This window comes from Eptesicus fuscus, chromosome 3 (assembly GCF_027574615.1).
Source record: "Eptesicus fuscus isolate TK198812 chromosome 3, DD_ASM_mEF_20220401, whole genome shotgun sequence".
Lineage (NCBI taxonomy): Eukaryota > Metazoa > Chordata > Mammalia > Chiroptera > Vespertilionidae > Eptesicus > Eptesicus fuscus.
The window spans coordinates 53,362,517-53,387,943 of record NC_072475.1 but is presented as its reverse complement, the minus strand read 5'-3'; the positions used below and the strand labels follow the sequence as shown (position 1 = coordinate 53,387,943).

Below are 25,427 nucleotides of genomic sequence, written 5' to 3'. Positions count from 1 at the left end.
TTCTACAAATGATTAAGAAAAAGAAAGATCTAATAGAAATAGACAAAGGATAAAATAAGTAATTTTTAGGAAAAATGCAGATAACCATTAAATGCATGGAGAGATGCTCAGCCTTTCAGGAAATACGGGGAATGCAAATACAGTTCCATTTTTTGCCTGTTATATCAGGAAAAATTTAACGGTATTCAGTTGGTAATGTGGGTGTAAGGAAACAGACATTCTCATATTTTCTGGTGGAATGTATATTTAAACAGTTGCAATTCTAATCGGTTCTAAGTACCTTATAAATTATTGCATACCAATTCTATTTCTTGGTATCTACTCCATAAAAATATGTATTTATATACAAGAATGGGGCATTCATCAGGATGTTTGTTGCAGCGTTATTGCTAATAGTGAAAAATCCAAACAACCTAAATCTAGCTCTGCCAACAGATTAGCTAAATATGTATATTATAGTCATACTGCTAAACGGACCATTGCAGTTAAAAAGAATATAGTGAATCTCCACGTTCTAACATGGAAAGATCTCCAAGACATAATTGAATTTAAAAAAGCAAGTTGCAGGAATGATACAGTATAACATGTTTATGGCAATAAAAATATATATGCATAATATATGTATGTATACTAGTATATGTGTGTATATATACAAACACACACTTATGTATACATACATATATCTACTCTGCCTTTAGGGGGGTTAATTTAATTCATGAAACCTCTGCACCCTTTTTTCTTCCCCTTAAGCCGTGGTTGGCAAACTGTGGATCGCAAGCCACATGCGGCTCTTTGGCCCCTTGAGTGTGGCTCTTCCACAAAATACCACGGCCTGGACGAGTCTATTTTGAAGAAGTAGCGTTAGAAGAAGTTTAAGTTTAAAAAATTTGGCTCTCAAAAGAAATTTCAGTCGTTGTACTGTTGATATTTGGCTCTGTTGACTAATGAGTTTGCCGACCACTGCCCTAAAGGAAGATAAATTACTTTATTTTTTTAAAAAATATATTTTATTGATTTTTCACAGAGAGGAAGGGAGAGGGAAAGAGATCCAGAAACATCGATGAGAGAGAAACATCGACCAGCTGCCTCCTGCACAGCCCCTACTGGGGATGTGCCCACAACCAAGGTACATGCCCTTGACCGGAATCGAACCCGGGACCCTCCAGTCCGCAGGCCGACGCTCTATCCACTGAGCCAAACCGGTTTCGGCAAATTACTTTATTTTTTAATATCTTTATTGATTTTTAGAGAGAAAGGAAGGGAGAGGGAGAAAGAAACATTGATAGGAGAGCTGAACATTAATCAGCTGCTGGCTGCACACCCCCACCAGGGATTGAGCCTGCAATCCAGGCATTTTCCTTGACCAGGAATCAAACCAGCAACCTTTTGGTGTACAAGATGATGTCCAACCAACTGAGCCACACTGGCCAGGGCCAACTTTACTCTTAGAAGAGATACAAAGAGAGAGCTACATGAAGAGGTTGAGGGCATGAGGGAAAATTTGAAACTTCAGTAGGCTTCATCTTGGTAGAAATTTCAGGATTCTGACTCTATTTAGTATTTGGAATGGGTTTAATTATAACTTGACAAATTGAATGATACCTTTATGTGCAGTTCTCAAAAATATGGAAATAGGAATGTTTTTCATTTAGTTTCAGTTATTAATGATTTCTGCCATGAGTTCCTTCCATTTATTGATCTTTGTCAGTAATTTTTAACTTTCAAATTCAGCAGGTTAACTTACTGCTGAAAAAGGCTGACCATCTCATTAAAAGTTCTTATTAAACATATATCAATGTCCACAGTCTGAGTGCATACCTGAGTACAGGGGGTCAGAGCCTTCTTAATACTACAGAGTGAAAGGTCTGAAATAAAGTTCCGGCTTTAAACTTGTTATACTCTGCCCGGTGGTGGGGCCACAGTCTCCTCTTTTGCTTCTGTGTGCTGTGGGCAGGTTCCATTCTTCACCAACTGATGGAGCATAGCATCTGTGTTGTGGTTTCTTTTTAACCAGAATATAAGAAAGTATTTGCTGACTGAAGCCAGAGAAAAAAATAGACCCGAATTTCTTCAGGGTTGGCAGACTGCTGTTACAAAGGTAAGTATGTGATAAATATGAAAACCCAGGCATATCCAGGGGATGGAATTATCAGAGGGGTAGGAGTCTTTAAAAGCATTTTTAGACTGGTGATGAAGACCCTGGAAGCTGCAGAGAGGCAGCTCAAAACCTTAGTGTTCATCTCACTGCTGTTTCCCAGTGCTTGCTAAGAACAAATAAGGTTAGTAATTTCATCCCTGGGGCAACTGCTAATGATATGGTTATACTATTTTTATAATGATATGATTATTAAAAAAAAAATTTTGGTGGCACCTGCCTTTGCCTCATAGCTCTTATTTCCAGGAGATTCAGATAGACCCAGAGAAAATACTGAAACAACTATTTGGATCTACTAAAGGGAGCAAGTGCACTGAGCTACTTTCCAGGCAGCTGGGGAAGACAGTGGCCTGGGTGTTCCAGTTTGAGCACAGTCTGGAAGCAGCACTGTTTGGCCCATAGACACTTAAAGCTGGATATGGGGCACAGTGCTGGGCAGAGCTCTCAGCCCTGTTACATATAACCAGTGTCTTACAGTTGATGGTCACTGCTTTCCTGTTTTCAAAGTGTTTTTGCTTGTGTGATCTCATTTGATGATCCTTACAGCCTGTGAGGTAAGTGGGTCATTTAGGGATAAGTATCCTCTTTATTCTATAGATGAGAAAACTGAAGCCTGGGTGTGACCTCCCCAAAGGCCACCACAGCTGTTGGTAGGGCCAGGATCTTGAACTCAGGTCTGCCTGGGTCAGAGACACGTTATGAAGGCAGGGTTTTGAAACACATCTTTAACCCAAACCCAAATAGGTGAGATTTATTTGTTCGTCGTTGAACTGAACCAAGTGCTAAATTTGAAACTTAAGCTTCAGTTTTATGTTTTAAATAACTTAGTATATTAGGTCAAACTAGAATTGGACTTGTAAATTTTCTGAATTTACCCAACTAGAATAGGTATTCTCTTAAATTTAGTCATAGTCATGATCTTTCATATTCCCACTTTAGACAGGACACAGTAACCAGTTCTTTTGAAAATGTATTATTTACCTTTACAATTTCTTTTGAAGAACAGGGCTGAGTTGTGTAATATGAGATGAAAAGTGAAGACAGCTAAGCAGGATTGTTACTGTCTAAGTATTCAGAGTCTGGGCACATGTTCTCTGATCCACAATTCCATTGTCAGTGTATTCATGGCAAAACTATCCAAATGGAAGTTTTTAAATAGTATTTTATTTTGTTTCCCATTGTTCATATCTAGGCAAAATATTGTTCTATAAATTGTGGTTCATTGATAGCTTTTTTCATGTGGTCAGATGCCTCCATAAAGTCAAACACTTTATTTATTTATTTTAAATACGTTTTCATTTATTAGAGAGAGAGAAACATCGACTAGTTGCCTCCTCCTGTATGCACCTCACCTGGAGATTGAACCCACAATCTGGGCATGTGCCATGACCAGGACTTGAACCAGCGACCTTTTGGTGCATGGGATGATGCTCAACCAACTGAGCCACACCAGGCAGGGCTAAAATCAAACACTTTAAAAACCAGTGATATACACCTGAATAGAGATACATTTCTTGTCTCTTGCTTATTTTTTTATAAAAATAAATTTTCTTATCTGAAGAGTATTATTTGGTCTTATTTTAATGATCATTTTGTTTTTCCCCCACAGTGTATTCCACAACAGAAAAATGACAGTGACTGTGGAGTCTTTGTGCTCCAGGTAAGAAAAAAAAATTTTTTTTTCCCCCAGAATTTACAATGTGTGAATTAAATTTTTGGGTTTTGAGAGGAAAGATTGAGTCCCCATGATGTGTACATGGTACTAGCTACAGTTAACAGGGCACTTTTCCTTCCTCCCTTCCTTTCTTGTTAAGAAGCAGGAGTTTCTGCATTTTCAGATTTTATAATTTGGAAGAACCATCTTTGAAGACCAAGAATGAATAATTGCTAACATACATGTCTTATCAGAGGTTATTAGTTATTAGTGAACCACAGTGGACACCGATCTGAATTTGTCCATATCATGGACCCTTGGCATTTGGAGAATTAACTATATATTTTTAACCATTGGCAAGTGGTCTTTAGCTATAGAGTAAGAACTATTTAGATTTTAAATAAGGGCCGCGTTCAAAAGCTGTGCTTTCTCATACTGTAGATTCCCTTAGTGATCAGAAGGCTATTGAAAATTTTGTTACACATTATATATGTGAAGGAGATGATGGTATACCATCCATGAATTTAGAGAACTGCCAAGATCTTAGAAGATGGGCTCATTCATATGACTCATGAATGTCTGGGATTTGAAAACAAATTCAAGTTCTCAGTTACAGGCCGTGTGAGGTCTGGTTGTACCTGGAGAAGAAACGGAGCCTCTTATCAGTCTCCCCTTTTCATAGTATTAAGTGGGGATGGGGGGACATCCCAGGCCATGTACTTACATGGAAGGTTAACTTTATAACAAGTTTAAACAAATTTTAAAATGCTGCCTTAGACTACTTGATTAGGTCTGCATCTGATAAAATACATTGGGCTGGTACTAACTCCACAGGCCATTTAAATGTTTCTGGGTCCTTTCAGTACTGCAAGTGCCTCGCCTTAGATCAGCCTTTCCAGTTTTCCCAAGAAGACATGCCCCGAGTGCGGAAGAGGATTTACAAGGAGTTGTGTGAATGCCGGCTCATGGACTAAAACCCAGCAAGGCTGGGAAGTCTGACCAAGTTGGAGCAGATGATTTGTTACTTGAATCTCCAAACACTTATTTGAATTCTAACAGATATTTCAGATCGGTGGTATTGGGCCACTATTGTTACCTCAAGTTTATTTTTAGCCCTTATTCATTTCTCTAACTACAATGTACTATTTTTTAATGTTCAGATTGGTTTCAGTTTTAACTTTATGAATTCCACATGTTCTCCCCACCCCATATTTAATATTTATTATCCAAACGCATGCATATAGTCAGAGCATGCAGTGCAGAGTATTAAAAAACACACAAAAAACATAGATTTGGTACAGCTTTGAAACTTAGATATGAACTGAACATAGGTTTCAAATATAATCCCAAAACCTAAAAAAGGTGGGATGTTTTTGATACAACATAACTCTGAGAGTATTAGGTGTTCCCTGGGCATAGCTAGTTGTTTCGAAAAAGCAAGTCCTGTCTTACTTTTACCAGCAGTACCTTTCACTGACTTCCCTCTCTGAGTCTTGGAACGTGAGTTGCATTCCTTTTGAAGGGTGAGAAGGAAGTGGCCAAAAACTAACTGGTGTGTTCTCTTCCTGGAGGCACATGTGAGAAGAATTACAATAAATACCTAAGTCTTATAAAGGCTTTTGCTGGAACATTGAATTCCCTGGATTTTTGTTTTTGACCTATTAAAAAACTTAGTATCTATCAAACAAGTGGTCAAACAAATGAGAATTCAGCCTAGAGTAATTTACAAGTTGACACTTCCCTTGTATTATCTCCATAAGAAATTAGGATTTGCCAGATACCTTTCTATTTCAAGGGTATTTAAAATATAAACACTTAAAACTGAAGACTGGCTTCAGGTCTTTTTCAGGTGGGTTGGGGGAGAGGAATGGTAATAGAGAATTGATTCCTCAGGAGTACAGCGAGTGTTTCTCTCCCCCCCCCCCCCTCCCCCTCAGCTCTTTAGTGATCTCAGCAACATGCAGGGCCCCTCATTTGGCCTCTGCTTGACCAAGGAGTCTTTTTTTTTTTTTGGCTTCTATGAACCTCATCTTCTGGAGAAAGGCAGAAATGGCCCTGTTCTTACACTTGGCTGCATTAGGATTAATATAATGGATCTTGCATCTTCAATCTAGCTATTTGTGGTATTTGAAAGGAAATAAAAAATGCATGTTAAACTACCCAATTATCTGTTCTGAACTGGGCAGGAAAAACAAGATGTGTATGTAAGAAACTTAGAAGTTTGTACAGAAAAATACCAAGAAAATGGCAGAAGACACTTGGGATCGATGCCTAGTTAGGTGTTGAAAATAAAAAGCTAAAAGGTGCAGTTTCACTTGGCCATAAGGTAAGGCTGACTGCCAGCAGCTGAGGGTGGAGTCAGACGTGTTTACATGCAGGGTTCCCTCCCCAGACAGACCAGCACCAACACCAGTGTTTACAGTGTAAACAGCCCCAGCACTTTCAAAGTCCAAGTCCCCCAAGACTCCAACTCTTTAGTATAAAACCAGGTCAGTATTTCTTACTGGGCTTCAAGTCTTTAAAAAGACTGAGATTAGAGGCACTTTATGCTGCTATAGATAGGGTTGTGTCTGCATTAGAAAAAATTACAATTGAAAATGGGGAGGACATCTTGAGACTTTGTTTTCAGACATAAAGTATGCAAAATGAGATTTTTCAAATTTGTATGTGATACATTTACCTAACTTTTTTTGTAGCTGTAAAAAGTAGCCAATAACTAGGCTATTGATTCAAAACATCTTATACTTTAGAGCTCCATATCTCACTTCCTTACTGACAGAATTCGGCATGCAGAATCTTAATTAGTGCCCAAAGCCTGAGTTGCCATTTCCTCCAATCTGAGAAACTGCCGTCATCTCCACATTGAGGCTTGCAGGGATGTTCACAGAAAACCTAAAGTGAGCTGTCCCAAGTCATTTCTCATTCACTTCCAGCTTTATGGGACACCTGGAGATGCATTGCTCAGCATGCTTAAGCCTAAATTACAAATATTTTAAGTCTGGTTAAAATGTTTCTCTGCATTCATGAAACTTGGTTTTAGCACACATAGTCACTTTTTCCCCTCTGGTGATTAGTTATAAACCTCTATTTAGCCCAAGAACGGCCTTTTTTCTTGATGTTTGCAATAATTGCTTCCTTGCAACAAAGACATTTTTTAAATATGGTTTGGGCTGTTGGTGGAAGGGACGGGCATTGTTTTTACTGTCACTAACTTGTCCCTGAATTGTTGCCCACAAGGTGGGTAGACCTTATGCTTTTGGGGTTGAGTGCAGGCCTTGTATAAACTAAAAGCTACTTATGATGCATCTTCAACAAGCTGCCCAGTTTTCTCCATCAGCAAACTTACCAGTCTGCAGCCTGTGCTTCCCAGTGAATTTTTTTCTTTTGTTAAATGTATAGCAATGAATGTAGATTTAATTCTTTTAGTTTAGCTCTCGCAAGAATTGTAGAGAACCAACCTTCTCTTAAGGAAAGGAACCTTCTAAAGGAAAAAGAAGCACTTGCTCCTCAGTCCCCAAATCCCGTTTTTAGCTTTGCATTGTATTTTCTATTTATCATTAAAGACGAGTTAACATTGGTCATCTTTAATTCATAGTTGGAACAAAACAAGAACAGCCAGCACTAGTCTAAGTTGAGCTGCCCTTTCTCTTTGCAATTGTAGTTCATTGGTTTAAAAGAGATAACTGGGAGTTCTGGGTGGATCAGACGAGAAACAGTGTATTTATAGTGTGAATTAGACATATTGACTACCTGCTCTGCTTAATGATGTTAAGAAACCAAACTAATCTGCAATTATAAAGCACATACTTTATGTGCTGGGCTCTGCCTCCTGGCCAGTAGATAATTAAGAAGGCCTAGGGAATACCATCAGAGAAGTGCTAATTGTATTGGGGTTTTACAAAAGCAGACCTACACAAGCTGTTCTCTTAAGTACCTTTTGGTCAGAAAAAAGAATTTATTTAAAGGTTGTGATAATGTAAAATGACTCAAACCTTCTAGCAAAAATATTTTTTTGAAAAATAAATGAAATGCCTTTATAAATGTGTGTTCTCTTGTATTGAATAACATGTACTGTTTGGTGAGTAGGAATTTTTCCAAGTGACATTTCAGTCATGACTACTCATTTATGAATATGACCAGTGTATGCTCCAAGAGGCCTACCTTTAAAAAGCACAGGCCAATAGAATTGTCTGCAGTGATGAAATCTTTATGTATAATCTATATACATAAAAGACTAATATGCAAAGTGTCCTCTCGGGAGTTCGACCAGAGAATGGGAGTTCGATTGCTTGCTTTGATGTGCGCTGACCACCAGGGGGTAGGGGTGGCACAGAATGAAGGAAGGCCCTGGTCAGCAGTCAGCAGCCAGAAGGAAGGCCCTGACCGGCCCTGATCGCTGGCCAGGCCTAGGGACTCTACCAGTGCATGAATTTCATGCACCAGGTCTCTAGTGTTCTATATTTGCATCCATTACATGTGGCTGTTGAGCATTTGAAATGTGGCTAGTGTAAATGAGGAACTAAATGTTTTAATTTAATTAGCTACATGTGGCTAGTGACTACCATACTAGATAACTGTCAAATCAAAATGGACAAGCAAGTTCTGCACATTATTCAGAGATTCCCTCCAAACGTAATCATAAATATTCCAGAGTAAGACGGTTCCACTGTCCCTCTTTATAGGTGAGGAAATGGGCACAGACAAGGATAAGTTGGTCCAACTTTATTGAAATCTGTTACAGAAGTCACAGTTCCACGTAGAACCACTGTCTGTGGTTTTATGGTCTGTAGAAATCTGAGTTATGCTTTACTAAAAAAAGAATATAAAATACATTAAACTCAAACGATAGTGTAAAAAAATTTTTAAGTCAATAGTATGTCTTCACAAAATTAAAATATCTGCAAATGTTTTTTTCTTAAGCACAAGTAGTTATAGCTTTTATAAAAATTCAAGTAACCGGTTTCAATTTAATGAGAAAACCTATACTTACCTAGTGTCAAAGATGTTCACATTTGAGATACTTCAGCCCCAAGTTTCACAAACTACAAGAAGTTTGGAGATACTCTGTTGCTAGATGAAAAAATCTCACTTATGTCAGGAAAAATTATACTAGATTAGCAGTTTTAAATGAACAACAGAGACAACCAAAGTGTCCTGCGATAGAGGATTGGATAAAGAAGATGTGGTACATATACACAATGGAATACTACTCAGCCATTAAAAAAAACCCAAAATACTGCCATTTGTGACAACACAGATGGATCTAGAGAATATTATGCTAAGTGCAATAAGCCAGTCAGAAAAAGCTAAGAACCATATGGTTTCATTCATATGTGGGATATAAAACCGAAACTCATGGACACGAATAGTAGTGTAGTTGCCAAAGGGAATGGGTGGGGTGGGGGATGAAGGGGACCTACTATATAGCGACGGAAGATTTGACTTTGGGAGGCGGGCACACAATACAATATACAGATCTTGTAGAAATCTACACCTGAAACCTATATGATCCTATTAAACAATGTCACCCCAATAAATTAAAAAAGAACAACAGTTCAACATACTATTAGAGAAATCACCTCTTGCCTTACAAATGCAAAGTAAATACCCTAGACCCCTCTCTGTGGAGACCGTTGCTATCAAGGCTCTGAAACTCAGTAAGCACAATTAGTAAAAAAACAAGACAGACTTCAACATGACAATTGGCCAAAACATGTTTCCTGAGGAAAGCATTTCTGATCGTTTTTCATTAGGCTCTTGTTTTTAGACCTATTCTATTCCCAAGATCACTCTGAAAACAAAAACAATAAATCTGATGGCCCTCACAGCAACCTTCAACGTTTCAAGACCATGTTTTAACTAGTGTCCTCTGATATTTCATCCCATTTCCTACTGACAATGTCCCCCACTTCCCTTCGAGTATTTGAGGTTCTTCATAATACAAACCAACCTTGGCTTTTTTTTTTTTTTAGCTTTAGATAAAACACACTTTTAAAAAAATGTACTTGGTAAATACCTTCCAAGTCCTGTACCTAATTTCCTGACATATAAAGCATGTGAGCAGGTTATATACCCTGGGACTGTCTAAGGCTTACTTTTTGCACCAACTCTTTAGGAAGTTCTCTTGACTTCCTAAGTTTGCCTTTAGAGATTAGCATTCAACATAGGGAAAAATTCAGTTGTCAAACATCTGTTCCTAATTTAGAGCAAAGATATACAATATCACAAAACTCCATTTATTCAACTTTATCTCAAGGCAACTTAAAAAATTTTTAAATAGTAATTACAGGCCCCAATGTGTAGAACATGAACCTGCTTACACACAAACACAGTAAACAAAATTGTAAACTTTTTCCAATTTTCCTAAAAGACGTGTGGTGTTTCTGGCTGATAAATCAACATTATAGATAAACTCCGTTGCCAAGGAACACGATTTTTGACCTGGTAAGAAAATCATTCCAGTAACCTTACACATGCCCAATATTCTAAGACTAGAATTAAAGGCATTCTTTTGGCTTCTGTCCTTTAATAATTTTCAGAGGAAAGCCATGAAGTGGTGTCTGGCTCAGCAGAGACATTGATCAAATATTTGTAAAAATGGCAGGTTTGCAGACCTTAGGTAATGTACATCAAATTCAGCAGGCCAAAGGAGTGAGTTTTTCATGATGGTTTTTGCTCACTGGTTTTGGGCCAGTTTTCCATAGCCTCCTCTCCCAGCATCATAGTCCTGTCGATACTCATCTCGTACCTTAATTAAAAGAACACAGGTTACAATATAGAGAAGATTGGTGTAATAAATATGCCTCCCACAAATATGCCAAACAGCCAAGCCTTTTCAGATATAATGTGAATGAACATTCAAGCAGGATATAATTTTTTAAAGCAACTGCCTTGCAGAATTATCTCAGACTACCTAATAGTTTGTTTTTTTTGTTTTGTTTCTTACCAAACATCAGGTGTATACTCATTCACCACCATTCAAAAATAGCTCATTGCAAGGTACTTAAATTAGGCTATTTTTAAGTAAAAACAAAATTCATTTCAGTGCATTTTGCTTTTGTTCTAGACACTTTTGCAGGTGGAAAATATCTAACCCCTAGCAAAAGTCCAGTAATGTACAGAATATACCATTGCATTAGTTAAAGTAATTTACTAATCTCAATGGGTGATTTGAGATTCACTTCAAGCCAAAGTTATAGGCACAAAGTTATTTTCAAAAGAGCAAATACAAATAGACAAAACACTTGTCATTAGGACTGGAATCCCAGGTAAAGGCTGAGCCCAGAGAACCTTCCTACTTACCTGGCCTCCAGACCGGCCACGGCCATACTGTCTGCCCTCCTTAAAGCCTGCATCCCAGTCTGTGCGAATGATCCGGTCATCCAGACGAGTTCCATTTATGTACCGCATGGCATTTTCTGCATCTGCTCTTGAGTAGTATCTTAAGTATAAGTATTAAGGAACACTATATAGCATTTCTCCAAACCTTTTTAGAACTACAAAAACTCAACTAGACGGAGTTTAAAGACATCGGTTTACAAAGGCCTGTTTGAGATTGGTCCAGAAGCATTAGAGAGTCAAATATGACTGACACTTATCCATGGCTACATTGATCATGATTTCCTGAATAACCCTGTTAATAACTATTTGGTCCCATTCTCTCCATATTTTGATTGCAAAATATGTATGTTCAGGGCAGGTTTATGCCACAAAATACACTCATCCAAGGAAACAATGCCATCCTTATTTGGAGCTGTCTATTCAAGAACAACCTTAAGAGAGGTCACAGTGCATATGGAATTGCCATTGTATTTCATTAGAAGGAAATACTCAGAAATGCTAATCTAGACATTTTTTTCCTTGTCTTTAATTACACAGGGAAACACTTGCTGAAATTCCAGTGTCCTGCACCCAGTAATTTGTTGAATGAATGGAATGCATGCTAACAGGGCAAACAGAAAAACAACACTGCCAATGCAGACTCTCTCTTGGGTATTTGCCATTATGATTATTGATCTTTGATTTACAAGAAAAATGCAAAAATACCACAGTTCTCAGAGACTATTATCTTTGAGGAGGATTTTGTCTTTTGTGTTTTCATTGTTCTCCCTGTCCCCTGTGAACTATTGTTACCAGAGGCAACAGCAAAACATGGACACTCTGGTCCCTTGCATCTGAAGGGAGAATGGAAGGAAGAAGCTTGCAGAGCCCAGAAATTAGACACAAAAGTTAAAAGTGGGGCTTCTGGTTCGAGCTGATAGTGAGCACATTTCCCTCCTTTCCTTCTCAAGACCCTCATTTAAATTAGGAAATAAACATACACCCAGAAAAGAAAAGATGCTAGCAGCAGACAGGTGATTCAACAAAAGCCGATGGGAGAGTGTTCATGGATGCAACAAAGTTAGTCTGAAATATTCTGAAGGAGCTTAAGAAGGGGACAGTAAACCCAGGCGGCTCTTACCGAAGTTGAAAAGTGAAGCTGCAGAAAGGGTCAACAGTCTCTACGTGGGAAGACTTGCTAGCAGGAAGGAATTTAATCCCAGGCAAATACAAATCAAATGACAGGGTTCTGAAACTAGGGCACTGTCTTGTTGTTAGCTGGCCAAAATACAATCCCCTTTTTTTCTGGCATTTGGTAAATCCACATATCCAAAGGTAAGGCAACAACTGGAGACAGCAGCTCTGCTTGGGTCCACAAAATCACCCTTCTTTCCCCTAATTCTGATTGCAAACCCAAGGATCACCAGACCTTTATGGAAAATTTACAGCATAAATACAACCAAAAGAAACAGATGATTCAGGACAAGGAAAAAATTTCAAGACATGTTAGATCATGTTTTAAATTTCTCAGAATATAAAACAAAATGACCAAAGAAAGAAAAATATTAGGAAAAGGATAAATCCAGAAGTTTCAATATTTAGTTTCCAGGGAGAGAATAAAAGATTATTTGGTTTTTATCTATAAACATCAAGCTATATATATCTAATATAATGAGTATACCTAATATAATTATATACACCTAATATAATGAGATACATACTATAGAGCCATTTTAAAAAGAGGTAGACCTACATGTGCTAATATGGAACAATCACTAAGAGGACTGTAGTACACTGCTACACATGCACGGGTTTTTTCTGGAGTTACCCGAGACTGGTAACTGACTGTCTCTGGGCTTAGAATGATACTATTCCTTTGACTTTTAAAAATTTATTATTATTACTGATTTAAGAGAGGGAGAGAAGAAATATCAACTTGCTGTTCCACTCATTTTATGAATTCAATGGTTGATTCTTGTATGTGCCCTCAACTGGGGATCAAACCCACAACCTTGGCCTGTCAGGATGATGCTCCAACCAACTGAGCTATCAAGTTACGATTCATGTGAGAGAAACACTGATATCTCTCTCTCTCCCCCCCCACCCCGTTCTCTCTCCCCCTTCCTCTTTCTGTAAAATCAATAAAAACATATCTTTGGGTGAGGATTAAAAAAGAACTATAAACAAAGCATGGATTTCAAGAACAAAATGTAAATGTTACCAGCTTCCACAATGTAAGAGTGTATACATACTGGACAGAAGGTAAGAAGTAGATGAAAGAAGAAGAGACAGAGATATGTGTAGGAAGGCTAATTAGTGAATATCCTCACTAATTTTTTTTAAACAGGTGACTAACCACTCAGGTCCCACCCTCATCCAACAGCTACCTAAGACACAGGAAGGATACTCCACAAAGCAGAAACCACATGCTGTTTTCTTCATTTTATCCAGGCCCATAATGATTTTCTTTATGTCTCCACTTTTGCTGAAGAGTTCATAGATTTGTTCTTCAGTTGTATAAAAGGAAAGATTTCCAACATACAATGTACAGCTTTTCTTCAGTAATTTTTCCTGTTCTTCATTGTCACCCTGAATTTCAAATAGAGAAAAAGTTAAGCAACACAATCTAAGAATAGCCCTGCTTAAATAGTATTCCTATTATAAATTCTGTTTCGGGAATCAGCTTCTCTCATCATCCCAATCTACCACAAACTCTCTGCGGGGGCTTGGGGTGGGGGGGGGAGTGGGAAAGGGGGAGGGGAGAGAGAGAGATAGAGAGAGAGGGAGAGAGGGAGATGTTCACAATCTATGAAGCAAGGTCCAGACTGCTTTTAGTAGAGGGTCATGGCTTGAAGGTTACATTGCATACAGCCCTCCTTCTGTACCATGCTGTCATACAAGTGGCATGCCTTTTCCCTGCACACTCCGTATTCTCAGCACTGGATCCTTCTCTAATGGTCCCGGTTTAATTTCCAGACCCTGAACCAATTTATTATAAGGGGGCTTTTTATCCTTTGTAGTGAAAAAATACATGGATTTGCCGAGACAGGGTACCTCTGTAATACTCCCATAGAAAATGTTCAAAATAACTGCTTGGATAGTTTACATGATCACAGGTTTTTCATAACAACAAAATAAAAAGTAAAAAGCCCCGGTATCCGAGTCAGGGAGGCGCCTCCATGTACTCCAGGTGTCCAAAGGACACCCCTTGCCCTCATCACAAAGTCACCTTACCGAGGCACAGCCCGGGAAAACGGGAGCCGCCACTACCGCCGCTCGAACGCCTCTGCACTGGGCCAGGCACCGGGAGCGGCTTCCGGGGAATGGGAGAGCGAGCCTCCCATTCCCTTTCTATGAGAGAAGGGGATTCAGTGACAGCCCCACGCCCTCGGCATCCATTCCCCAGCAGGCACCGGGGCCTCGCTTTGGGTTTCGGGAAACCAGAGAATGGGGGACGACAACGAAACAGGAGAAAACCAGGTCGCAGGGTTCTGGGCCAGGGCCTTCCCTTCCCGCGGTCCGGCTCTCCTTACCCGGAAGTGCTGGTCCCGGTACTGGCTCAGCTCCACATAGGAGTCGCTGCGCAGCGCCTTCAGGAGGCCGCTGGACATAGTGCAGAGGTCGACGAGGACGCCGCCACTACGGGAAGAACCAGCGGACGCGGAGGTGGCGGAAGCGGAAACGCGAAAGGCGGGTCCTCCCGACCAATCCCAGCGCGGCAGTGTCGTCACCCGGCGGCGCGGGCTCAGACGTGGTCCGATGCCTGGCGCGTCCGGTCAGAAGCCAGAGCGAGGCACTCGGGTTCCGGGTCGCTCCAACGATGGTTCTAAGGCGGCTGCTGGGCGTCTTGCTGCACAGCCCGCAGCTGGTGGAGCGCCTGTCCGAGTCGCGGCCTATCCGGCGTGCGGCGCAGCTCACCGCCTTCGCCCTGCTGCAGGCTCAGCTGCGCGGCCAGGACGCGGCCCGGCGTCTGCGAGGCCTCGGGGCCGGGCCCGCGGGTTCCCTGGGCCGCCGCGCTGCCCGCTTCAGAGACACCTTCACTCAGGAGCTCCGCCGCGGCCTCCGGGAGCGCCCGGGGCCACCACCAGGTAGCCAGCGGGGCCCGGGAGCAAATCCCTAATCCGGGCCGAGATCGCCCCTCTCCCTTCTGGCTGGACACGGGCCTCGGCGCTAAGGAGTCATCCCCAGCCCTGCGCATGGCTTCTACTCCTGACTCCTGTCAGCCTGCAGAGGTCCACGCATCAGAGAGCCCAGGCCAGACGGACATACCCGGTGAGCCCTGTGATCGGACAGGCCGCAGTGTGTGAAGAAAGCCCGAAGCCTAACAGAAATGAAGATAAGCGAAGCCCTGACCCATCACCACCTACAGAGAGCCATGGACCATGCCACAGCCCGAAGGAGAGCCTGGCCTCTGCGTATGAGACCGAAACTCCTGATAGATGCTGCTGCCTCTGCACGGATGTAGTAGGGCACTGCTTCCAGCGGAGATCATGGATGGAAAGACAAACCAGTAGAAGCCAAAATCCTCTGATTAAATGTGTGAGCTGAGAAATGGGTATGAGTGTGGTACTTCTCTGGCAAGATGGATTAGGGTTCCTCGGGACTGTAGGCCCATGGGAGTACTAGTTAACACATACGGAGTGCTTACTCTGTGTTGGCACTTGCCAATTGCACTCTGAATGGGTTATCTCACTTAATCCTTACCATTTATGGGCAAGTGTAGGCTACTTCTTAAGTTGCCCATGGCCTTACAGAGCCGGATGTGAATACAGGTGCTTAATTCCAGGTCTTAAGTCCATAATCAGCTTTCCATAGCATTTACCAGGCCTGATCGTCAGTGCCTGCCTTCCCACTCCTTACCGTCACCACTGAGTGTTAGGACTACTGCCTACCAAGGAGCAAGCTACCTGGATTCCTGTTTCCCATTTTAGAGGGTCAGGTCATTTGAGGCTTCTGACTGAATTTCTGATCACCTCTGATTAGGCTACACAGTTATTCCATCAGAAAGCCACAGAAGAAGCTTTTAGACTGGCTGGTAACCAAACAGAATTTATACTCTGGCTTTTCTGGTAGTCACAGGAAGCTGGATAGGGCTGGAGACCTACCCTGGGGATGGAGGAGCTAAAGTAGCTTGTCCTCCATTTTCCTTATGGTCAGACTTCTGATTTGGCATCCCATCCTCCAATCTTCCCATCAGAGGTGCTATTTAATCCTCTTGGAGGCCAGAAGTCCCACCTCCTAATGACCAAAGTCCTGGTTTGGCATCCTACCTTCCTCTCCCATCAGAGGAGAAATCTTTCTCCCAAACTAGAGGCAACTCATTGGATTTTCCCTGGAGCCTGGCAGTGATGAGCCTAAAGAGCTTGTTCAGTCTACTGTCTTGTCTGCCTCATTGGCCTCAGTGCCACCCATTGGTCCCTGGATATCAGAGTAGCACAATATTAGCAGTCCCCAGCCCAAATCCATACCCTCAACATAAATAAGCATACTCAGTGTTTTTTTCTAGAAGAGACAAAAAGGGAAGAAGTGCAGGAAGCAATTAAATTTCTAGACAAACTGGCCATTTAGTAAGAAAGGAAGGAAATCAAGAGAAGGGGGCACTTGCTTAATTTTTGTGGGAGAAGTGTATAAGAATTAAGTCACACACACACACACACACCCTCATTTCTGTAGGAGTCTGGGAGCAGAGAGAAAACTGGGTCCTTTCTGCTCCTACTAGATGCCTCCCCACTTCATTGTAAAAGCCTCCAGTGTTTGTAGTCAGTGGCTTGCCTTCTCACCAGTTTCCCTGTTACCAGGACTGACTGCTGTTGCTCAGTGGTTGAGCATCAACCCATGAACTAAGAGATTCCCAGTCAAGGCACATGCCCCAGTTTCGGGCTGGATCCCCAGTAGGGGGTGTGCAGGAGGCAGCTGATCGGTGTTGATATCTACCCCTCTCCCTTCCTCTCTCTAAAATCAATAAAAACATTTTAAAAAAAGAAAAGAAATAGACCAAATTCTTCCCATTGACAACAGTCTCCCAGCATGCCTTTCAGATTCTTCTAAGCTCTGCCTAAAAGGGAAGCAATTCATCCCCTCATCCTGCAGGGCAATTCCAACTCACCTTTTGATGCCACACGGACACACACACTTTACAGACAAATTTATTAGAGCTCAGACCACCACAATCTACATGGACTGCTGTGCCAACAGTTTCTCCGGGGAATTCATGGTTGTCGATCCAAATGGGGAAGAGAAGAGGCAGAAGCCCAGGAGTTTGGGACCCTAGAGTCCTGGATGTCTCCAAGGTGGCCCTTGGTTTTCTATCTATGGACAGAAATGCCATCTTTGGCTGCAAAATAAGTGCTTATCATTTGCCAGAGATGATGCTAAGTACTAAGGGGTAGGAAGACACATCACAGGTTCATAGCAGAAACATAAACCAGAAGAACAATGAGTTGTCATGAATGGGTCTCAAGAGTTTAAAGGAGGCAAATATCTGACAGTGTGCTAGAGCCATCTTACACTGTTTGATGAGAGTAGATCCTTGGCATCTCCTCCCAACTTGGAGCCCAGTAACATCATTTTAGTAGTTTGAAATCAGCCACGTGGGAATATTGACACCACAGAAATTGGCAAATGCTACAAATTGGGGCTTTTTTTTTTTTTTTTTTTTGCCCCCGAGAGAACACTGCCACACATTTAGCAGCGTACCACTGAATTTTCTCTTCCTTGGGGTTGGAGTCATGAGGAAGATGTGGCACTAAGACCCTAGTAGCAGTCATAGAACAGCATACTTGTGACGGGTGTAACTTTAAGATGACCCAAGGCTTTAGCCAGCAGAAGGCAGAACTAGAAAAGGACTCAGGTCTGGTCATTTGTGCAGGTTTGGTCTCCTGCTCTGTGCTGACCTCTGGCTCACTGATCTCTGTGGCCTGTGTGCCTCTTGTTCTCATGAGATGACAGAGGTGTGAGGAGGCAGGTGAGGACAGGTGTAGAGCCACAGTTCCTCATGTTCCCAGTGGACTGGGTAGAGGGTACCTGTGTTGGGAGCAACATGCTCAGGGGTGCGATGGCTTCCATCAAAGCAACAGGTGTCGGTTTGGCATGGGGTTGGCTCTGCATCCTGTGAAGAGGGCTTTGAGCGTGGAGAGGGCCCAGATCACATTTACAAAGAAAGGCACCTGTTTATCCTCAGGTGCTGCTAGGTGCTGACTGAGCATTGTGAATGCTCCACTCTCACTGGGGCAGGCTGAGGAGGGGAAATGATCCTTAAAGGGAGAATGATCCTTGAAGGATGAGATGCTGAAATGTCCCACTACCGTTCAGGGACAGGAGTAGAAGGGAGTGGAGAGAAATATTCCACAACTACTTTTTTGGTTGAACCAGTTTGGCTCAGCAGTTGGGTGTTCACCTATGAACCAGGAGGTCACAGTTCGATTCCTGGTCAGGGCTCCATCCTTAGTATGGGGTGTGCAGGAGGCAGCTGATTAACCTTTTGCACTCGGATGTCGAGTGTGACTCGACACGGTTAGCATTGGTAGCAGCTCGAGAAAAAAGCAAGCGAGTGCAAAGGGTTAATAATTCTCATCATTGATATTTCTATATCTCCTCCCTTCCTCTCTGAAATCAATAAAAATATATTTTTTAAATGTAAAGAACAACAAACTAACACTAAGACAGAAGACACCAAAGTGCAATTAAATACACCACCACACTCACTTCCATGCTTAAAGAGCTTTGGGAGAGACATGCCTGTCTAGCCAGGGGACATGTGCTGCAGACCCAGGGATGACAGTGTTAGCTGGCAGACACCTCAGAGATGCTCTGATCCATTGTACAGGCTAGACACAGGCTGGGGGAGGGGAAGGAGCTTTCTTAAGATCACACAGTGAAGGGCAGACCAGGCACTAGAACTCCGGTCCCCTGAATCTGCACTACCTACCCCCTCTCCGTCCCCACACTGCCTCCTTCCAGGTGTCTAGGAAGCCAACGGGCTGTCATGACATCAAGAGGCAAGGCATCCTGGAAGGTTTGGAGTTCCGTCAAGAATGTCATTAGCAGATCATTGTCTCCTCACAACCAGGTGCTATTATGTATTTAAAACATCACAGTTTCTGGGAGGAATAGGGCAGGGACCAACGCCAGGGACCAGTTGGTTATGCCAGATTCTTTGGGGCATCAGGACCTTGGCATCAGGACTGTGGCTGGTCAGATCTTTGGTCTTTGAGGGGATGAGGGTGCCAGATTACCCAGAAAGTAAAGCCAGGGCTGCGAACAGGAGAGGCAGTGGTGCGAGCGCTGGGAGGGAAGGGGAAGGAAGAGCGTCAGACTGTCCCAGCCCAGCTTCCCACAGAGCAGGCGGAGGGGGCCTTCAACCACGGCCGCGCGGACTCCCTGTCTTGGGCTTCTTCCCCAGCTCGAGGATGTGGAGGCTGAGATGGTCCCTCCAAGCCCCACTCAGCAGGGAGGACATGGCTGGGGGGTCCTCTAGGGTCAGGTGGGGAAACACAAGTGTCTCACTCTTGAGGGGAAGGCGGCAGCTCTCCGTGGCAGGCCGGGTGGTGCCAGGGGTCACCACAAAAAGGCGGCAGAGCCACGGCCCACCGGCCGCCTGGCAGGCTGGTTGTCTGGTGAAGTTGTTCAGGGTTTGGCACAGGACCGGATCCTCAGCCCCACCCATTTCCATCACCTCCACGAGTGACCCCGGAGCTGGGAGGTGTAGGAGGTGCCGCGGGGGCATATAGGTGTGGGTGAAGAGGAGGGTGTAGTGGGTAGGTACGCTTGGGGCCACGGGTGCATGAACCACCCGCTCCAGGTGCTCCAGGCTAGGCACGAGGCCCCCCTGGTGCAGGCAGCCGAAGAAGAGGGCGCCCAGGGCATTGAAGAGGACCAGGGTGCCCTTGCAGGGCACAGGTTGGGTCTGCGGACTACAAAGCAGGACCAGGGGGACGATCAGGGGGATCAGGAACCGAGCCTCCTGGTGGCTAAAAGCAGACAGCAGTGCCAGGGGCGTGAAGTAGAGGAACAGGAGGTGAGAGCTGGGGCCGGGCAGCAGTCTCTGGGCATCCCACACCCTCAGGGAGCGCATTTGTGCCAAGGCCCGGAGGCAGACTCGCAGCTGCTGCCACCCAGCCCGCAGGGCCTGGGCATGCAGCATCCCAAAGAGCAGGAAGCCGTTGAGTGCCAGGTGCGTGAGCCGCAGATGTGTGCCGTGCCTCTCCAGGTTTTGAGGATCCAGGTTGTACTGCAAGAAGTTGGCAGGTGTCAGGACAAGGGTGTTGGGTCGGTCAGTAAACGGACTGGAGAAATACCAGCTGTCCACGACCACGAACACCGCTGCCGTGAGGGTCGCTCCTGGCAGAAGCCCCAGGGCTGCCCTGGTCAGTGACTTGAAGGCAGAGTCTGTGGCTCCGCGAACGCCCCAGAGGAACACAGGAACCAGAGCAAAGGCCAGAAAGGTGGGCCGGTTGAAGAAGCCAGCCGCCAGGATGCTCCCGAGAAGCCAGCTGTGCCACCACGAGCCTGGAGCAGGCTTCTTGGGTGCGGGGCTCCGAGCTACCCGGGGCGATACCAACACCAGCAGCCATGCAAAGAGCAGCCCCTCGATGGCGTTGGAGAAGGTCCTTGTGTAGAAGACCAGGGTGACATAGGAACCAGACAGCAAGACCAGGGCGTTCCAGCGCTCCGCCCTCCACAGCGGGGCCAGGTGGTATATGGCCACGTCCAGGGCGAAGGAGAGGGCAGTGAGGAGGAGCCGGGGCCCCACCAGCAGCATATAGCCACTTACCAGGCCAGGCCACGGGCCCAGTTCTTTCCAGAGCTTGAGCAGCCAGAAGGCAAAGCCAGAGGTCAGCAGTGGGAAGACCACCGTGCGGCAGGAGCTGCTGGGATGGAACTCCCACGGCCGGGCGCCCTCGATGCCCAGGATGTCCTCTGCAGAGAGAAGGAGGGGTGAACCAGTCCCAAGCTCAGAGAATATGGCAGACGATATTTCAGGATGGCCACCTAGATTTTCCAGCCCCCTACTGTACACTCCCCGAATAAACCCTGGGACAGTGGAGATGATGGATTTTCCTTTTGTGATTTAGTTTATGTCACAGGTGACAGCAGGACATAAGACAGGGAGATAATGCAGATGGGCCTGACATAATCACAGGAGCCCTTTAAAAGCAGAAAAGGACATCAGAGAGTCAAACCATTAGAACGATTTGATGATGTACCATTGCGGTCTCAGATGGAGGGGGCCGTTGGCAAGGCATGATCCAGGAGCCGAGATCAGCCTCTGGCTGACTTTTAGCAAGGAAGTGGGAACTTTAGTTCCATAACTGAAATAAACGAAATTCTACCAACATAAAGAATGAGCTTGGAGCCCTAACCGGTTTGGCTCAGTGGATAGAGCGTCGGCCTACGGACTCAAGGGTCCCAGGTTCAATTCCAGTCGAGGGCATGTACCTTGGTTGGGGGCACATCCCCAGTGGGGGGGTGTGCTGGAGGCAGCTGATTGATGTTTCTAACTCTCTGTCCCTCTCCCTTCCTCTCTGTAAAAAATCAATAAAATGTATTAAAAAAAAAAAGAATGAGCTTGGAAAGCTGATTTCCCCCCAGAGCTTCCAGACAAGAACTCGGCCTGGCCATACTTTGATTTCAACCTTGTGATGCCCTGAGCAGAGAGTCCATGCCGGACTCCCAATTTATAGAACAGTGACCTAACAGTTTTAAGCTCTGGGTTTGCGATGATTTGTTATGCAGCACCAGAAATGACTATAGGGGAGGCCAGCCCGTCTGAGGCCCCAACTGGGAAGGAACCATTCCTGGGATGTGAGGTGACAATGTGCCCTGGACAGGGTGTATGGGGAGGGTCAGGGCGAAGGTCCATTCCTCTCATCAGAGTTTAAAGTCTCCAAAGTGAGGTAAAAAACCCATCTCTGTCATTATGATTGTGTTCCAGGATAGGCAGTGTGAGGAAGGGAAAGGGAATGAGCAATTGTTAGATTTGTCTATGATATTTAAATTGTTCATAAGAAGAATATATTCAAGCAGGACTTGTGTAAGTAAAAGAATACTCGCTGCCTGAGTCTGGTCTGTGATCCTGCACCCCGTGTCCCAGAACTCTGAGGGGTGGGGTGAAGGAACCAAACTCTTAATTTCTGCACCTCAACTCAAGCCCACAACTTCTCCTGCTCCATAACATTGCTGGTTTGTTCAGGGATCTTTGTTTCTCCTACTTATTCCTCCAGCCTTTTAGCCTTTCTCTCTCTATGTCAAAAGGTGAAAGGGAAACAGAAAAGCTAGGATCAGATCAACCTGGCTGCTTTTCACCGGCTCCGGTTTTTAAAAAAGCGTGGAAAGGAAGACCGGACCTTTCCAGCTGAATCCAGTGTTGAGCCATGTGGCAGAAATAGCTAAACAGTCTCCCCAGTATCCATTCCCTCCTTCTTCCTTAGTCTCTTCAGTGGGGCATTTGGTCAGGTTTGAAGGCGATATTTTTCAGCTTCCTTTGCAGGCTAGGTGTTGCCCTGTGATACGTTCTGACTGATGGGATGGAAATGGTATGAGACTTTCAAAAACGCCCTGGAAGAGAGCAGGCATGCCCATCTCTTATTCAGTGGCTGGAAAGACTTGGTTTTAGACTTGACGGCGGGAGCTCAAGCAGCCATATTGAACCGAGAGGAGGAAGCCCTGTGCCCACAGCATCTGAGAATCCTTGCGGGTCCCTGGCAACCATCCTCATGATGGGCTCTACACCACCTGGCAGATAAGTTCTAACAATTGAGCATCCAGGTCTGGGTCCCCTCGGCCCTCATATAAAACTACAGAAAAGTTTCCTTAGCTCAGATTATAACCCTGTGTACGTTTTCCCAAGCTCTGAGGAAGCCCAACTCAAATCCTTCGCCGAGAAATACAAAACGGCTTTTCTTTTCAGTAACCTCTACTGTCGGTCCAAACAGGAAAACGCCAAAGAGGCTGGCATTTCATTAGTATCATCCGGAAGGTCAGTGTCACCACTCAGGAGAGAGATGTGAGGTCCCCCCTCGCAAGCTCTTACTCCAGAGAAGCTCGCTGGTTTTCTGCTCATCTGCACAGCCATGTGTCTCCCTCCCCACTGGACATCCAACCAGCTCAGTCCAGACTTTGCTGTGACTTATCATAGCCATACCCGGGTGCTTTACCTGCCATGACCTCGGGCGACTGGAAGAACTCATCTGGGTGCACGTAGCCTGTCTGTGGAAGGAGACACCACAACAGGCGGAGCAGGCTGAGGCTGCCCCACATCACCCTGGGTGCCATCTTCAGGTCAAGGAGCTGCCAAGACATCGGGCCAAGAGCTTAGAAATACTTCTCAGCTACTACAGATGTCACTCTGGGTCCACAGATCTGCATCTGCTGAGGATAACATTTGTTAGTTATTATCATGTAAATTATAATATGTTCGATCATCTGAACTAGTGCTAAAGGGATCCGTGTAAAATTAAAATGATAAGACTAACAGCTGCTATCTACTAAGTGCCTGTTAAGTGCCAGAAAGATTACACTCATATCTCATTGAATCTTTTCCACAGTTTGGAACAGTGGGTCTCATGATCTCATTTTACAGATAGGGGAACCGAGACTTCTGTTGAGTAACCTGTTACTTGCTCAACATATTTTCTAAGTGTCTAAATATAACATTTGTGAGTAGAATTAAGGTGCCCTCCAAATCTGGGTCTCACAGCCCCAATCCTGTTCATAGCTCCCATCCATAAGCAAGCATGGCAGCCTGTCTCTTGCAATTCTATAAACTTGGGAATTCTCAATGGATTCCATCCAATTCCCTGCAAAAAAAATGCACCACATCCCACTCCATTGTCTTCAGTCACTCCCTCCACCTTTCACACACCCTGGAACCTTTAGAACAAGCATGTCAAACTCGTGGCCCACAGGCCACATGCAGCCCACATCGAATATTTTTGTGGCCCAGCCAATATAACGGTATGTAAGAAACATTTTAATAAAAATTTTGTAACTTAATTTTTACAAAATCCTATTATACATAATCTTACCTAATAATAGACAAACATGTAAATTGACCGTACCTCCGCTATGCCCACCAGCCAATCAGGAGTGGTATGCAAATTAACCCAACAAAGATGGCGGTTAATTTGCATACACAGGTGCTGAGCGACCGGGGGTGGGCAGGACACTTGAGTCTTCGCATGGCAACAACGCAGGCGTTCCGCACCACCCCCGGTCTCTCAGGGCCTTTGGGTACGTGGGAAGATGGGACTGGGCCAGAGTGGAAAGGCAGTGCCGGCAGCCAGGGAAAGGAAGGCCCATTCTAGCATGAATCTTCGTGCATCAGGCTTCTAGTTATTAATAACGAACTACAATGTTCACTAAGGACTGATTACCATAATCGTGTTGCATTCATTTCCCTTATGGGCCTTATGCGCAGGCGCACCATGTCTCCCCACTAATACGAGCAGCGAATCTTGTAGCAGCCGATTGCCACGTCATTAGTCTTGGACTGACTTGTTTGGTGTGCACAATTTGCTTTTGGAGAACAAAAAAAAATAGGTTTATTTGTGTTATGCTTATTAATTTGTGCAGTTATTCAGTGTTTGGTAAGTTAATGTTCAAGAAAAAATATTTTTATTAAAATGTTCTATTATTTTATGTTAACGATTACTCATTTATTTCAGCCCTTTGTATTCAGCATGTCTCTATCAAAATAAACCTACGTTTCTATGAAAATTGAAGCTTTTTTTTTTTGCGGCCCACATAAACTTACACCTTGTTTGTTTGGCCCGTGTTAGCCTTTGAATTTGACATGCTTGCTCTAGAAAGTGATGAGAACTCACTGCTAGAGTCTAACTGTCAATGTCTCTCCCCTCCCATTCATATGCTGAAATCCTAAAGCCTGATATCATGGCATCGGGAAGTGGGGCCCTAGAGGGGAGGTGATTAGGTCATGAGGGTGGAGCCATCATGAATGGGATAGTGTTTTCGTAAGTGAGCCACCACAGTGCTCCCTCACCCCTTCTACCATGTGAGGGCACAGCCAGAAGCCACTGACTGAACCAGGAAGAGGTCTTCACCATGCTGCTTCCTGGATCTTGGACTTCCCGCCCTCCAGAACTGAGAAATAAATGTCTCTTGTTTATAAGCCACCCAGCCCAAACAGACGAAGAACTTACTTATGTAACACCTCTTGCTAGGAATGCTCACTTCCTAGGTTCAAAGAGCAAGGGGAATCGGAGCCCGTTGCTTAGTGGACCTATCTATCAGCACCCAAATGCCATCTCTGGTGAACAGAAAAACAAGTTTGACAACAAG

At 44.1% G+C, this 25,427-nt stretch overlaps 4 protein-coding genes across 7 annotated transcripts in view; 2 read left to right on the top strand and 2 right to left on the bottom strand.

The window, feature by feature from the left end:
* SENP5 (SUMO specific peptidase 5) overlaps window positions 1-4,968 on the top strand; it is a 54,025-nt gene extending 49,057 nt beyond the window's left edge. Inside the window, exons 8-10 of the mRNA XM_028137661.2 lie at window positions 2,015-2,098; window positions 3,765-3,815; window positions 4,673-4,968. Of these exons, the coding sequence (XP_027993462.2) occupies window positions 2,015-2,098; window positions 3,765-3,815; window positions 4,673-4,783 (246 nt within the window). The 3' untranslated portion in view covers window positions 4,784-4,968. The remainder of the gene's footprint in view (window positions 1-2,014; window positions 2,099-3,764; window positions 3,816-4,672) is intronic.
* Window positions 4,969-8,522: 3,554 nt separating this feature from the next.
* On the bottom strand, window positions 8,523-14,814 carry NCBP2 (nuclear cap binding protein subunit 2). 4 transcript variants are annotated; one of them, XR_008555562.1, is made up of 6 exons: window positions 14,663-14,814; window positions 14,364-14,480; window positions 13,537-13,718; window positions 11,112-11,250; window positions 10,424-10,557; window positions 8,523-8,618 (listed from the first exon to the last, which is right to left on the bottom strand). XR_008555562.1 is itself a non-coding variant. In XM_054713863.1 (5 exons), the coding sequence occupies exons 1-5, from the start codon at window positions 14,738-14,740 to the stop codon at window positions 10,486-10,488; spliced, it is 588 nt and encodes a 195-aa protein (XP_054569838.1). In that variant the 5' UTR covers window positions 14,741-14,814; the 3' UTR covers window positions 10,025-10,485. The 4 variants fall into 4 exon arrangements, 2 of the variants coding, with proteins under 2 accessions (XP_054569838.1, XP_008158757.1); XR_008555561.1 differs by lacking the exon at window positions 8,523-8,618 and adding an exon at window positions 8,626-8,897; XM_054713863.1 differs by lacking the exon at window positions 8,523-8,618 and having other exon boundaries at window positions 10,025-10,557.
* A 60-nt stretch (window positions 14,815-14,874) lies between these two features.
* NCBP2AS2 (NCBP2 antisense 2 (head to head)) lies at window positions 14,875-15,685 on the top strand. The gene has a single exon (XM_028137667.2). The coding sequence runs from the start codon at window positions 14,950-14,952 to the stop codon at window positions 15,247-15,249; it is 300 nt and encodes a 99-aa protein (XP_027993468.2). The 5' UTR covers window positions 14,875-14,949; the 3' UTR covers window positions 15,250-15,685.
* A 3,043-nt stretch (window positions 15,686-18,728) lies between these two features.
* Window positions 18,729-23,495, bottom strand: PIGZ (phosphatidylinositol glycan anchor biosynthesis class Z). The gene is given in 2 exon segments (XM_008160546.3): window positions 18,729-21,047; window positions 23,285-23,495. Coding segments are annotated over 2 exon segments (1,773 nt in total). The 3' UTR covers window positions 18,729-19,485.
* Window positions 23,496-25,427: the final 1,932 nt, after the last annotated feature.

Bases quoted from the DNA above. Each gene is read 5' to 3' on its own strand.
- NCBP2 (XM_054713863.1), bottom strand. From the start codon at position 14,740: ATGTCCAGCGGCCTCCTGAAGGCGCTGCGCAGCGACTCCTATGTGGAG. The intron at 13,719-14,363 runs GTAAGGTGACTT...TTTGAAATTCAG, and splicing joins TTTTCCCGGGCTGTGCCTCG to GGTGACAATGAAGAACAGGA. The intron at 10,558-11,111 runs GTAAGTAGGAAG...CTTTTAATTAAG, and splicing joins GTGGCCGGTCTGGAGGCCAG to GTACGAGATGAGTATCGACA.
- NCBP2AS2 (XM_028137667.2), top strand. From the start codon at position 14,950: ATGGTTCTAAGGCGGCTGCTGGGCGTCTTGCTGCACAGCCCGCAGCTG.